Here is a 16,424-nt window from a genome sequence, read left to right on the forward strand (position 1 = left end):
GTTTCAGGCATATGTAAACAGATTAACTTCATTACGTGTAACAATAAAATAGCAATTTTCCTTTGACATTCTATACTTTTTTTGCACACTGAACTTATGTTGGTCTCGGAGTCTTCAGGGCAAAGGATAATACAGGATTCATTTCTGGGGAAGAGGAAACTAATCCTTTACAATACACTCAGTGGGCACTTTATTAGGTACACCTACTCATTAATGCAAATATTTAATCAGCCAATCATGTGGCCACAAGTCAATGCATAAAAGCATGAAAGGACACGAGGCTCAGTTGTTGCTCAGCCCAAATATTAAAATGGGGAAGAATTGTGATCTAAGTGCCTTTGACCAAGAAATGATTGTTGGTGCCACATGAAGTGGTTTGAGTATCTCAGAAACTGATCTCCAGGGATGTTCACACACAACAGTCTCCAGACTGGTACAAAGACTGAACACCCAGTGAGAGGTAGTTTGGTGGGTGAAAACACCTTGTTAATGTGAGAGGTCTGAGAAAACGGCCAGACTGCTTCAAGCTGACAGGAAGGCAACAGTAACTCAAATAAAAACATGTTACAACAGTGGTGTGCAGGAGAGTATCTCTGAACGCACAACATGTCAAACCTTGAAGTAGATGGGCTACACCGGTAGAATAAAGTAGCCACTGAGTGTAGTACTATTTTGGCCTGGGAGAACATCTGGGAACAGCATCTCTCTGAAGCTGTTTTTATTCTCCTTCTGAACCATGACTATGATCCAATATATTTTTCCAGTGACTTCATTTAAATATCACACCCATTTCTTTCAAATTGCCAAAATTTTTCCACTGATTTCCATATTTGTGTTTCCTATTATTGTAATTAGACGTCTCTCCTCCTTACTAACTCACCTTCTTACAGATCTTTAAAATATTTTAATACTCCTTTGCTTCATTCAATTATTTGACTGGAATGAGCAATTATAATAGTCTTTTCACATTCAAAACCTCAAAAAAATGTACTAACCAAACCCCATTTTCAAATCTCCTAATTAACTTACCCCTCCTGTCACTTTTAAATATATTCCTTCTCACATTAAAGCAGTGCCTTCTAGCTTTAGACTCCAATATCTAGGGGGAAAATAATGCAACCATCCACCATATCTATGCCTCTCATATGGTCACCCCCTCAGACTCTCCCAGCCCATCCAGCGTCTCCTTGTAATTCAAATCCTCCAATCCCTGCAACATCCTCATGAATCTTTTCTATATGCACTTTGGATTAATAACATCCTTCTTAGAGTATGAGAACCAGAAATGCACACAATATTCTTGGTGGGTTCTCCCCAATATTCTAAACACCATGACCCAACTTTATACCCAATACCTACCTGATGAAGGTTACCAGACCGTACACCATTTTCCATCACTTTATCTACCACTGTCGTGACTTTCAGGGTACGATGTATACCCTGAGATCTATCTATTCTACAACATTCCCCAGGGCCTGTGTAAATTGTGACCTGGTTTAGTTTCCTAAAGTATATCATTTTGCACTTGTCTGAATTAAATTTCATCTGCCATTCTCTGCTGATCTAGACCCTGTTATAACCTTAGACATCCTCCTTCACTGTCCACCATACTTTTATTGGGAAAACAGCTAAGGAATATGAAAGACAGAAAGCATTCAAGTTACAGTTTGGCCAGCATAAACCAAAATTTACTTTGTATCCTCTATTGTCGAACTCATTTCCCTAAGCCTTGTATTTATGACATTTTGTCTCAATTCAGACATATAAAAGCTTAAAAAAAAGAATCCTTGTGTGAGATATACGTGGGCAGAGACAAATTACCTGAAGTAAACCTGACTGTGCAGCAGATTGCAATCCAGGGAGAGATGCGGTACCCATGGTAGTCTGAAATCCTGGTAAGGCTGTAGTATCTACAGTAGACTGCAGATCCATTGTTGACACGGTATTTGCTCCAGACTGTACACTAGGCAGAGAAGTGGTGCTCACAGTAGATTGAAGATCAGAAAATGAGGTAGCGCTTATAGATGTTTGGATAGCAGAACGTGCGGGATTACCCACCACAGACTGTATTCCTGGTAGGGACCCAGCACCCAAAGACTGAAGTCCAGGTAACGTAGCAGCACCCAAAGCAGACTGAAGAACAGGCAGGGAAGAAGCAGCAGCCATGGCAGACTCAAGCCCAGGTAGAGATGAGACTGGTACAGCTGTCTGAAGGCTGGGAAGAGATACAGTACTGGTTGTAGTTTGCAACCCAGCCAAAGAGGCAGCTGCAACAATAGACTCAAGTCCAGAGAAAGATGTAGAGGACTGCAATCTAGGAAAACTGGCAGGATGCAGCCCTGGGAGAGAAGAAATCGGAGGTTGGAGGCCAGAGGGTGAACCAGCAATGGTCTGGAATTCTGAAATGGATGCAGGGAGAGACTGGGAGACAGCAGGTGACTGCAATTCAGCTAGAGAAGCAGCAACAGCATGCAGTCCAGCAAGAGAGGCAGCGGCTTGCAGTGCAGCCGGAGAAGCTGCAGTAGATCGTAGTCCAGCTGGAGACCCAGAACTAGATTGCAATCCAATTGGAGAGGCTGCAGCAGATCTCAGTCCAGCCAGAGATACTGTAGGCTGTAATCCAGGAAGAGATGCTGAACTTCCATTCGGCTGTAGTCCACCTAGAGATGCTGTTGTTTGGAGTCCACGAGGAGAGGCAACATCAGCAATTGACTGGAGTCCAGCAACCGGAGTAACAGACTGGTGGCCAGGCACTGTTGCTGCCATCATATTATTTTGGAGTGCAGAGAGAGATGTACCCGTCCCAGAAGAATGCATTCCTGCCAAGGTTGCTGCAGCTGCAATAGACTGAAGTCCAGGCAGATTTGCAACACTCATTCCAGCTTGGAGGGCAGACAATGTAGCAGCAGATAAAGTCTGGTTCTGAAAAAACACAGACATTCCTGGGAAGGATACGAGACCTGGGAAGGAGTTGCTCATGCATGGAGAGCTGCTAGAACCATCACTTGCCTGAAAACCTGAGGATAAACTGAAAAATGAAAATCCAATGTTAAATCCAATTACTGAACTAACTTGGATAATTACAATTAGAAAACTCCTAAAGTAGCCATCATTTACAACAGCATTCACAAACTCTATGTAACTAGACTATGTGTATTCCATGTTTAGAAAGAAACACATCCACATTTGCAATTGGAATGTACATTTTTGACAATTTAACAACCATTCAAGATGGAAAAAATAGTCTTACTTTCAAAACATTGTTCCAGAAAAAATGAAACCCCTAACTTTTAAAATGTTAGGTTGTGTGGACAGTTTTGAGAAAAAGAATTAATTTTACAAAACAGTAAATTATATTGGACTTATTTACTTCACTCAATGTAAGAAATATGAGGTTTTGCTAGGAGAAAGTGCAATGAAGTCATATTTAGTAGCAAGAGATGCAGGTTTATAACTGGTTATAAAATGAGGATTTAAGGAATAAATCTGATAATGCTCTAAAACACACTGCTTGAAATTTGGATCAAGCTTCCTAAAGAGAATTTTAGGACGGTCTACTTCTCTCAGAATACTAAATACACTGTGCTGTCACTTTAGGTGCTTCTGTTAAGACATCCAGTGAAGCCAACAAGGTATAACTTTTATATACTATTGCTTCTGCAAGCAAGCAACCTGTTAAAACGTTATTCCCTTCATTCTGTATTGGACTCAGCTGTTATATTTTTACATGAGTCAAATTCATCATCTCTGAACCAAATAACAATTCATTGTTTCTAAAAAAAATCTTATAGCAAATACTACAGTAGACCACAAAGTACACATCACATTTTAACAAAGGAGATTTACTAGTTTTAGTAACAACAAACACACCTGTTTTTATTTTTCTTGTTCAACAGAGGTAATAGCTGCACTGAGAAATCAACAAGGGACTCACCCAGTTTGTAGCATCATTCCAGAGCTGCAGTTTGTGTTGCTATAACTTGACGTTAACCCTGCAGCAGCTGAGCTATGAATGGGTGTGTCTGCATTTGCCGCTGTTATTTCATTGAGAGCCTGGGATGTCTGTGGGACTGCTGACATCACAGTTGTCGGATTCTGACACTCGGGATAAGAAGATGGAACAGAAGTGCTGGTTGGTGGAGGAGCAGCTGCAAAAACAGGAGGTACTGGGGTAGATGTGCCAAGCCTTGAAAAGACTGGTGTGCCTGGCGCTGAAGCAAAACCTAGCTGATTTGCAGGAGACTGCACAAGTGCTGGTGCTGCAATTGGTGTTGCAGGAGCGGATGGGTAAGATCCATGTGGGGAAAATGCAGCTGTATGCAAGTTGGCAGCAGTTGAGTTGTAACTCAGTTGACCCGCTGACCTAGAAAAAGCTGAAAAAAAAATCCCTTTAAAATGGAATTCATAATATATTAAAAACTATTAAAACCTCATCACACAATTTCAAAGTGACTAGATTAGATTATGTTAGCTTTATTTGCCACAGTGAAATGCATCGTTTGTGTCAAATCAAATCAGCAATGATTGTTCTTGAACAAGAGAAAATCTGCAGGTGTTGGAAATCCAAGCAACACACACACAAAATGCTGGAGGAACTCATCAGGCCAGACAGCGTTTATGGAAAAAGAGGACAGTCGACGTTTTGGGCTGAGACCCTTCGGCAGACTGAAAGGGTCACCACGTCTCTGGCACCAACATAGCATGCCTACAGCTCACTACCCCTAACCTGTACACCTTTGAAACGTGGGAGAAAACTGGAGAACACGGAGGAAACCCACATGGTCACAGGGAGAATGTACAAATGCCTTATCAGGAATTGAACCTATCATTGATTACTAGCCAGGTACCGTAAACCTACTGTGCTAATCGCTATGCTATTCTGCCTTTTTGCAAAATGATTTGAATACGGAACAAATTACAATAACGAATAATCGCTTCAAAGATATTCTCTTCACACATTGGAAACTTGCCATTGAAACTGACAAGATAATCTCTAAGTGACACAAATGATCATCACGTTCCAGCCTTCTGTTTAGATCAGGTGTTCCCAACCTGGGGTTCACAGACCTCTCGATTAATGGCAGGGGTCTATGGCATAAAAACGGTTGGGAATCCCTGGTTTAGATGGAGATATACAGTTTTAAATGCAGATCATTTATAGATAAGATAGTTCAAGAGTCAGTTACACATCTTGAAAATATGCTCTTTCACCCAAATAGCCTATGCCAGCAAAGTTGTCTAATTGTACCATTTTCCCACATTTGGCCCACATCTCTCAGCCATTCCCATCCATACACCTGTCTAAATGTCTTTTAAATGTTAAGATTGTACCTGCTTCACCCACTTCTCTGGAAGTTTGGTTTATGTACTCAGGAACTTTTGTGTGGAAAATCTTGCCTTTCAGATCCCTACTAAATCTTTCCCCTCTCACCATAAACCTACAGCTTTTAGCTTTAGGTTCTCTTACCCTGGAAAATGACTGTGACCATTCACCCTATCTGTGTCTCTCTTGATTTTGTAAACCGCTACAAGGTCATCTCTCTGACTCCTACTCACCTCAGTAAAAACTCCAGCCTGTCCAACCAATTTACAGCTCCAATTCACCAGTCCCGGTAACATGCTCTGAATCTAGTCTGCACCCTGTCTATATTAACCACAAATGCACAGTCTTCCTAGTGCAGTCTCATCAACATCTTCTACAGCTGTAACATGATGTCCCAATTCTTATACACAAAACCCAGACCAATGAAGACAAAATTTCTTCACCAATCTACCAGTGCCTATATTTTGAGTGAACTATTGACCTATACCACTAAGTTTCTCATTCTACAATATTTTCCAGGATCCTAGTGCGCAAGTACGGCCCTGGTGTTACGTACCCAAATGCAAAACTTTGTTCTTGACAAGAGTTAACTTCTATTTGCCATGCACTGGCCCATTTCCCAAGTTAATCTAGATTGCCTTGGAAACTTAGTTAACCCTCTTCATCATTCACCCCTATATGTATCTGCAACCTTACTAACCCTATTTACAACATTTCATTCAAATTGTTAATAGACAATAGGTGCAGGAGTAGGCCATTCGGCCCTTCGAGCCAGCACCGCCATTCACTGTGATCATGGCTGATCATCAACAATCAGTACCCTGTTCTTGCCTTCTCCCCATATCCCTTGACTTCACTATCTTTAAGAGCTTTATCTAACTCTTTCTTGAAAGTATCCAGAGAATTGGCCTCCACTGACTTCTGAGGCACAGCATTTCACAGATCTACAACTCTCTGGGTGAAAAAGTTTTTCCTCAACTCAGTTCTAAATGGTCTACCCCTTATTCTTAAACTGTGGCCTCTGGTTCTGGACTCCCCCAACATCGGGAACATGTTTCCTGCCTCTAGCATGTCCAATCCCTTAATAATCTTATATGTTTCAATCAGATCCCCTCTCATCCTTCTAAATTCCAGTGTATACAAGCCCAGTCGCTCCAATCTTTCAACATATGACAGTCCCACCATCCCGGGAATTAACCTCGTGAACCTACGCTGCACTCCGTCAATAGCAAGAATGTCCTTCTTCAAATTTGGAGACCAAAACTGCACACAATACTCCAGGTGTGGTCTCACCAGGGCCCTGTACAACTGCAGGACGACTTTGCTCCTATACTCAACTCCCCTTGTTATGAAGGCCAACATGCCATTAGCTTTCTTCACTGCCTGCTGCACCTGCATACTTACTTTCAGTGACTGATGAACAAGGACACCCAGATCTCATTGTACTTCCCCTTTTCCTAACTTGACACCATTCAAATAGTAATCTGCCTTCCTGCTCTTGCCACCAAAGTGGATAACCTCACATTTATCCACATTAAACTGTATCTGCCCACTCACCCAACCTGTCCATGTCACCCTGCATTCGCATAACATCCTCCTCACATTTCACACTACCACCCAGCTTTGTGTCATCTGCAATATGCTAATGTTACTTTTAATTCCTTCATCTAAATCATTAATGTATATTGTAAATAGGTGCAGTCCCAGCACCGAGCCTTGCGGTACCTGACTAGTCACTGCCTGCCATTCTGAAAGGGACCCATTAATCCCTACTTTGTTTCCTGTCTGCCAACCAATTTTCTATCCATGTCAGTACCCTACCCCCAATACCATGTGCTCCAATTTTGCCCACTAATCTCCTATTTGGGACCTTATCAAAGGCTTACTGAAAGTCCAGGTACACTACATCCACTGGCTCTCCCTTGCCCATTTTCATAGTTACATCCTCAAAAAATTCCAGAAGATTAGTCAAGCATGATTTCCCCTTCGTAAATTCATGCTGACTCGGACCAATCCTGTTACTGCTATCCAAATGTGCCGCTATTTCATCTTTTATAATTCACTCCAGCATCTTCCCTACCACTGATGTCAGGCTAACTGGTCTACAATTCCCTGTTTTCTCTCTCCCTCCTTTCTTAAAAAGTGGGATAACATTAGCTACCCTCCAATCCACAGGAACTGATCCTGAATCTATAGAACATTGGAAAATGATTTCAATGCGTTCTACGATTTCTAGAGCCACCTCCTTAAGTACCCTGCGGTGCAGACCATCCGGCCCTGGGGATTTATCAGCCTTCAGTCCCATCAGTCTATCCAACACCATTTTCTGCCTTATGTGAATTTCCTCCAGTTCCTCCGTTACCCTACGTCCTCTGGCCACTATTAAATCTGGGAGATTGTTTGTGTCTTCTCTAGTGAAAACAGATCCAAAGTACCTGTTCAACTCGTCCGCCATTTCTTTGTTCCCCATAATAAATTCACCCGTTTCTGTCTTCAAGGGCCGAACTTTGGTCTTAACTAATTTTTTCCTCTTCACATACCTAAAGCAGCTTTTACTATCCTCCTTTATATTCTTGGCTAGTTTACCTTCGTACCTCATCTTTTCTCCCCGTATTGCCTTTTTAGTTATCTTCTGTTGCTCTTTAAAAGTTTCCCAATGCTCTGGCTTCCCACTCATCTTTGCTATACTTCTCTTTTATTTTTACACTGTCCTTGACTTCCCTTGCTAACCACAGTCGCCCCTTACTCCCTTTAGAATCCTTCTTCCTCTTTGTAATGAACTGATCCTGCACCTTCTGTATTATTCCCAGAAATACCTGCCATTGTTGTTCCACTGTCACCCCTGCTAGGGTATCTTTCCAGTCAACTTTGGCCAGCTCCTCCCTCATGGCTCCGTAGTCCCCTTTGTTCAACTGTAATACTGACACTTCTGATTTTCCCTTCTCCCTCTCAAACTGTAGATTAAAACATCATATTATGGTCACTACCTCCTAATCGTTCCTTTACCTCAAGTTCCCTTAACAAATCCAGTTCATTACACGACACTAGATCCAGAAATGCCTTCTCCCTGGTAGGCTCCAGTACAAGCTGCTCTAAGAATCCATCTCGGAGGCACTCCACAAACTCCCTTTCTTGGGGTCCAGTACCAACCTGATTTTCCCAGTCTACCTGCATGTTGAAATTCCCCATAACAACCGTAGCATTACTTTTGCAACATGCCAATTTTAATTCTTGATTCAACTTGCACCCTATATCCAGGCTACTGTTTGGGGGCCTGTAGATAACTCCCATTAATTACTGTCAGATTACTACCATCTTAAAAATATAGCAGGAGTTAAAGGGCTTATGTCTCAGCAAGATCTAAAAAAACTCATCCATGCATTTATTTTCAGTAGGCTTGACTACTGTAATGGCGCTTTTACAGGTTTATGTAAAATATCCTTCGGACAGCTACAGCTCATTCAGAACATTGCTGCGAGAGTCCTCACTAAAACCATGAAAGTAGAACATATGACTCCAGTTCTCAGATCGCTACCCTGGCTTCCTGTCCATCAGAAGATTGACTTTAAAGTATTACTACTGGTTTATCACTGTTAGTTTACCACTGAATGGTCGAGGGTCAAAATACATCTCCGATCTTTCACTGCATTATGAACCTTCCCGAGCTCTTAGGTCACCTGGGGCGTGTCTGCTTAACGTCCCCAAAACTAAACATGGCGAAGTTACTATGCTCCACATATTTGGAACTGCCTTCCAGAGGATCTGAAGTCTGCCCCAACTTAAAGTTCTTTTAAATCGAGGCTTAAAACTTTTCTTTTCACTGTAGCTTTTAATTAGAATCTCCTCCACTGCAACTTTTATTTCTTTATTTTTTGTGTGTGATTTTATTCTCTTTATAGTCTGTAATTTGATGTTTGATTTTTATATCGTTTTATTTGAAGCACTTTGTACTGCCTTGTGTTTGAAAAATGCTACACAAGTAAACTTGCCTTGCCTTTTATTTTTTATATAAATATCACAAACTCTTGATTGAGTGCCAGTCTGTTTCTCACTCTTGGGCATCAGTTCTTCTATACATAAATCCTCCGAAGCTTCATAGAACATAGAATAGTACAGCACAGTACAGGCCCTTCAGCCCACAATGTTGCGCCGACCCTCAAACCCTGCCTCCCATATAAGCCCCCAACTTAAATTCCTCCATATACCTGTCCAGTAGTCTCTTAAACTTCACTAGTGTATCTGCCTCCACCACTGACTCAGGCAGTGCATTCCACCCACCAACCACTCTCTGAGTAAAAAACCTTCCTCTAAGATCCCCCTTGAACTTTCCACCCCTTACCTTAAAGCCATGTCCTCTTGTATTGAGCAATGGTGCCCTGGGGAAGAGGCGCTGGCTATATACTCTATTTATTCCTCTTATTATCTTGTACACCTCTATCATGTCTCCTCTCATCCTCCTTCTCTCCAAAGAGTAAAGCCCTAGCTCCCTTAACCTCTGTTCATAATGCACACTCTCTAAACCAGGCAGCATCCTGGTAAATCTCCTTTGTACCCTTTCCAATGCTTCCACATCCTTCCTATAGTGAGGCGACCAGAACTGGACACAGTACTCCAAGTGTGGCCTAACCAGAGTTTTATAGAACTGCATCATTACATTGCGACTCTTAAACTCTATCCCTCGACTTATGAAAGCTAACACCCCATAAGCTTTCTTAACTACCCTATCCACCTGTGAGGCAACTTTCAGGGATCTGTGGACATGTATCCCCAGATCCCTCTGCTCCTCCACACTACCAAGTATCCTGCCATTTACTTTGTACTCTGCCTTGGACTTTGTCCTTCCAAAGTGTACCACCTCACACTTCTCTGGGTTGAACTCCATCTGCCACTTCTCAGCCCACTTCTGCATCCTATCAATGTCTCTCTGCAATCTTTGACAATCCTCTACACTATCTACAACACCACCAACCTTTGTGTCACCTGCAAACTTGCCATCCCACCCTTCTACCCCAACATCCAGATCGTTAATAAAAATCACGAAAAATAGAGGTCCCAGAACTGATCCTTGTGGGACACCACTAGTCACAATCCTCCAATCTGAATGTACTCCCTCCACCACGACCTTCTGCCTTCTACAGGCAAGCCAATTCTGAATCCACCTGGCCAAACTTCCCTGGATCCCATGCCTTCTGACTTTCTGAATAAGCCTACCGTGTGGAACCTTGTTATATGCCTTACCAAAATCCATATAGATCACATCCACTGCACTACCCTCATCTATATGCCTGGTCACCTCCTCAAAGAACTCTATCAGGCTTGTTAGACACAATCCGCCCTTCGCAAAGCCATGCTGACTGTCCCTGATCAGACCATGATTTTCTAAATGCCTATAGATCCTATCTCTAAGAATCTTTTCCAACAGCTTTCCCACCACAGACGCAAGCCTCACTGGTCTATAATTACCCGGACTATCCCTACTACCTTTTTTGAACAAGAGGACAACATTCACCTCCCTCCAATCCTCCAGTACCATTCCCGTGGACAACAAGGACATAAAGATCCTAGCCAGAGGCTCAGCAATCTCTTCCCTCGCCTCGTGGAGCAGCCTGGGGAATATTCCATCAGGCCCCAAGGACTTATCCGTCCTAATGTGTTTTAACAACTCCAACACCTCCTCTCCCTTAATATCAACATGCTCCAGAACATCAACCTCACTCATATTGTCCTCACCATCATCAAGTTCCCTCCCATTGGTGAATACCTGAGAGAAGTATTCATTGAGGACCTCGCTCACTTCCACAGCCTCCAGGCACATCTTCCCACCTTTATCTCTAATTGGTCCTACCTTCACTCCTGTCATCTTTTTTTCTTCACATAATTGAAGAATGCCTTGGGGTTTTCCTCTACCCTACTCGCCAAGGCCTTCTCATGCCCCCTTCTTGCTCTTCTCAGCCCCTTCTTAAGCTCCTTTCTTGCTTCCCTATATTCCTCAATAGATCCATCTGATCCTTGCTTCCTAAACCTCATGTATGTAACCTTCTTCCACCTGACTAGATTTTCCACCTCACTTGTCACCCATGGTTGCTTCACCCTACTATTCTTTATCTTCCTCACCGGGACAAATTTATCCCTAACATCCTGCAAGAGATCTCTAAACATTGACCACATGTCCATAGTGCATTTCCCTGCAAAATCATCACCCCAATTCACACCCGCAAATTCTAGCCGTATAGCCTCATAATTTGCCTTTCCCCAATTAAAAATTTTCCTGTCCTCTCTGATTCTATCATTTTCCATGATAATGCTAAAGGCCAGGGAGCGGTGGTCACTGTCCCCCAGATGCTCACCCACTGACAGATCTGTGACCTGACCCGGTTCATTACCTAGTACTAGATCTAGTATGGCATTCCCCCTAGTCGGCCTGTCCACATACTGTGACAGGAATCCGTCCTGGACATACTTAACAAACTCTGCCCCATCTAAACCCTTGGAACTAATCAGGTGCCAATCAATATTGGGGAAGTTAAAGTCACCCATGATAACAACCCTGTTATTTTTGCACCTTTCCAAAATCTGCCTCCCAATTCAATTAGATCTTATCCTGTTTTTCATTCCCACTGGTATGTCATTCTCAATAGATCCTTTTGTTTGAGTTATATCATCTCTCTCCTTCATGATAAAACTCTATACTGGACACATGGACTTGGCCAGGTTTTGGGAACCTTGGTGATTTTTCCATCACAAAGAGACTCAGTGAGAATCAAATTATCATTTACTTAACCGTTTCAATATCCAGGACCACAGCAACATTTTAGCCGTTGCTCATGGGCAGCAAGTCGGAGACCTTACACCAACAGTAATATTTTGCTAATCTGCATTCGTTGTGAAAAATGATTACGAAAAAACTGCTAGATAACTACATTAATCTACTTTGCTAAATAAAATCATAACATCTATGTTTGTGTCAAGAAATGAGTCAAACATTTTTAAAAACAAACATTCTATTTGCATTTTGTTTATTTTTTCACTTGACCCCACTCCCACATCCATTCCAAAAAAGTGAATTTCATTTTGTATTATGGATTTTTGGGTAGTAGTTTGTGAATTCTATAAGGGTGAATTTCTGTACTAAAGGCTGTAACCAAGGGAATCACCTGTACTTGTAAACAGCACCACTAGATGGCTCTCCTAACTTGTCGTCATAACTTGCTTGCACTGGAGCTTAGAAGTTCTGACACTTTTGACAGTAGCACTAATAATCTTTTATCATTTGCATGAATTCTGTAGGGTTGTAGACATTATTGGTGGCATATCTGAAAAAGAGATATCTAGACTGGTGTGACATTAAATCAAGACCTATTCAGTTTACTAAAAAAAATCCTGCAATCAATTGACGTTGCACTTTTCGGCCATCTCAACTATCATTAAAACAAATTATCTAATGTATGTAATTTTTTGTTCGTTGGGAATGTCTGTGCACAATTTGTCAGACTACCTGTTATCATGTTTATTAAATAATTAAGCGTAATTTCAAATGTAATTCTTCAATTGCAAAGCCCTTTAGGCATCTTAAAGTTCAAAGTCGAACTGTGAACGTCTTACATCTATCCATGGATGCCGCCCACACGTGAAAGATCAAAACAGTGTATCCACCAGAAGGTCTAAGCTCATCAACTTCTAATGTTGCTGCTTATTCTACTGAAAAGCTCAAAGACAACATACTGAAACAATGTATTTCTAAATGAGAACAATACAGCCCTTGCCGTTGGAAAGGCTGGAGAGGATATTCTCCATGCAATGGTGCGAGAGGGTTTCAACCAACAAAAGCCAAGATAATTACCAAAATAAGGACAGCACTGTTTAGTGTGCAAAACAGCCAGTATACCAGGCCAACTATCTTAAAATGTGCCTATAGCCTAAATATGTAAAAATTCTCCTCCACAGACTTTGCAGAATCTTTCCTATAGAACTTCAATTCAACAAGTTCAAAATTGAATTCAACAAGTCTACAATGCATATAACAGATCTCCATATTCCTTGAGCTTTTGTCTCCCATTAAGAATAGTTAAGACTAGTTATTGTCTTTTCCATATTCATAAGTTGCAGTACAAATAATTTTAACTTAGAAGAACAATCACATAATTTCATCTAACTCTTGGAATGACAGAGGATGGAAAAATTGTAACATTCAGCAGCAGTGATACGCAGTATGTGCTTATCATTAGCAATATGAATACTATGATGCTTCTTACTACCTAAATACCACCTTTTAGTCTCAGATTAAGAATTTCCTGTAATAATCTAAAATACATGCATTCTATACAGACCTTGCTGGGCAGCATACGCAGCTGGTGCTGCTACAACAGGAGTCATGAAACCACCCATTGGAACAAGGCCAGCAGTGTTATATGCACCTACAAGAAAACAACACACATACATTAAATGTGGTTTAGTGCAGCATACGTATTACAGTTGAGGCAAATGGCTTAAGAAAAATGTTTCTAAAAATCTTACTTGGTGCAACAGTTGCATGTGGTTGGCAAGGAGGTATAGGGTAAGGAACAGGCTTGTGAGGATTATATGTTGCTGGAGCCTAGATGAGAGTAATATTCAGAAACAAATATGGAGAATTCACATTTTTGACTGAAGAAAAACAATTACAATACTTCTTTTTACAATATTTTTGGATAAGATTATACAGAAATAAGAGCAAAATATAAAATAAATACAAAATTGATCACTTTCACTGAAGTGTAATATAACATTAATCATTAACAGTCCCACTAACAAGTTGGCAAGTGCATTTGAAATCCAGAGATTCTTAGTTTAGAAAGTTGGTTCATACAGTTACTTCTTGTTCTGTTGCAGTCATACGCATCAAAGCTATAACTCTGGAGGAAAATACTATCAAACCTGTTGTGTTCGTTATTGGGGGGGGGGGGCGGGAACCACACCAGCAAGGCAGCCTCGCAGGCTATTCAACTGAACTTCATTGATAACACTGTTTGTACAATACGTGTACTCCTCCCATGTTGGAGTGACTAACAGAGTAGCATAGGATTAACCCATTAACTACCAGAACAAAATCCATTCATTGTATTTTTTATGGGTTTGTGTCTTTTAATGCTAATGAGTAAGTGAACACCCTACAGATAGTAAGTAATTCACTCCTACATGAAATCCGTAAGATGTAAGGGCTGACAGGAGAACTAAAGAACAGTAAGACAAAAGATGGTCTCGGCCCAAAATATCAGCTGTTAATTCCTTTCTATAGATGCTGCCTGACCTGCTGAGTTCTTCCAGCATTTTGTATGTATAGCTCTAGATTTCCAGTATCTGCAGAATCTCTTCTGTTTATGAAACCAGCAAAAGTTTGCTTCATTTGAATTAACTGACAGCATTCTAGCGGTCATTGGCTTACTGGTTCATTCTTACCAGTGTCTGTTGATACCTATGGGGAGATTTTCCACTTGAATCAATCAAGCAGACATTCATATCTCCTAAAGGAAACTATAAAATAGAAGGCGACATAGGAACAGGTCATCCCATTGGCCTGAAAATACTGTGTGGTTGAAGAGAATATAAAAGGGAAATATGTAACAAATGAGGAAGAAAGGGAAGATTGACGAGACTCTGGAACAGACTTTTATATTTCTGCCTGACACAAGTGAGGTACTGGATGACTGCAGGATAGCACACCTCATTTTCCCTTTATATGAATGGCCCCTGGTAGCCTAACAGCAGTAGTAGGGAAGAACTGGAAAAATATTTTGAGAGAAAGAACTAAGAACTTGGAAAGGCAGGAGTACTCAAACACCACCAATGTGGCTTTGTCAAGGCTAATCCTGTCCAATTGATACAGAATTTTTTTTTTGAAGAGGTAACAAATTGTACTGATGAAGGGGCTCAGCTGGAGGATTATTTGTAGTTCTGTTCACTGAGGGATTTGACAGTGCTAGAGAGGATAACGAGGAGATTCACCAGGATATTACCTGGCATGGAGCAGTTGATTTATATTTGTAGGTCTGTTCACTGAGGGATTTGATAGTGCTAGAGAGGATAACGAGGAGATTCACCAGGATATTACCTGGGATGGAGCAGTCGATTTATGAGTAGAGGCTGAAGAACATAGGTCCTTTCTCCCTGGCGCAGAGGGAGTTAAGATGGGACACAACTAAGGTAAATAAAATTATGGCAGGGTACAGATGGGTAGACTAGATGAAATTTTCCTCATGTTAGAAATAAAATTAATCAAGAGGGCATAGCTTTAAAGAGGGAAAAAAATTAGAGGGAATATGATGAAGACCTTCTTCATCCGGACAGTGCCAAGTACATGGAATACACTACCTGAGAGTGACTGAAGTTGCATGCAAAAAGTGTCTAGATGAGCACAAAGGGCTATGGACCAAATGCTGAGTAATGGGATCAATAGACAGCCTGCTGTCTAGCACAGATGAATTAAACTAAATGGCCTGTTTCCATGCCTTACTCTTCTTTGATTTTGTAAACTTAGCACTTTAAAATAGCATTACACCCTTAACTGTACATCTTAATACTTTATTTCCTTTCTTCGATCATGTATCAACATAGAAGAGACTGCTTACAATATATAATCCCAAAAGTTCCCAAATCTTTCTGGATGTTTTTATTCAAATACATTACCATTTAATAAATAAACACACGCACACTCACACACAACTTCATCTTATGACTGTAGAACAGATCTACTAAACTCCATTTCTATGCACACTGATTTTTGGATTATTGGACATTGACTAGAATCACAAATTTGTCAAGGTAAATAAGTGTCTTTTGTTTAACGAGTATTATGCCCAATATATTACTCTGCTCCTACAATGAAACAACAATTACAAAGTTTGAAGATTGTTTGTTTAACACTAAATGAACTGACAGGTACTCAAATTGCAGATCAGAATACAAACTGCTTGTTTATAAAGTATGATGGGTGAAGTCCATTGAAAGCTACTGTGTTATCTAGTAGGTGTTTGTGCAATTTAAATGATTGCAATTTACCTTTTTTTAAACAATTTAAAATACAAAATTATGATAGGAAATAATATACAATATGATGCAAACATAT

General features: G+C 40.9%; 1 protein-coding gene across 3 annotated transcripts in view; it reads right to left on the reverse strand.

Annotated features, from left to right (window-relative positions):
- Window positions 1–16,424, reverse strand: part of proser1 (proline and serine rich 1) — a 36,653-nt gene that overhangs the window by 5,312 nt on the left and 14,917 nt on the right. For all 3 annotated transcript variants that reach the window (XM_063054372.1, XM_063054373.1, XM_063054375.1), the window contains 4 exons: window positions 13,838–13,916; window positions 13,651–13,737; window positions 3,935–4,373; window positions 1,822–3,028 (listed from right to left, as the gene is read on the reverse strand). In XM_063054372.1, coding sequence (XP_062910442.1) covers window positions 1,822–3,028; window positions 3,935–4,373; window positions 13,651–13,737; window positions 13,838–13,916 — 1,812 coding nt within the window. The remainder of the gene's footprint in view (window positions 1–1,821; window positions 3,029–3,934; window positions 4,374–13,650; window positions 13,738–13,837; window positions 13,917–16,424) is intronic.

Source organism: Mobula hypostoma, chromosome 7 (assembly GCF_963921235.1).
Source record: "Mobula hypostoma chromosome 7, sMobHyp1.1, whole genome shotgun sequence".
In the NCBI taxonomy this organism is placed as follows: domain Eukaryota; kingdom Metazoa; phylum Chordata; class Chondrichthyes; order Myliobatiformes; family Myliobatidae; genus Mobula; species Mobula hypostoma.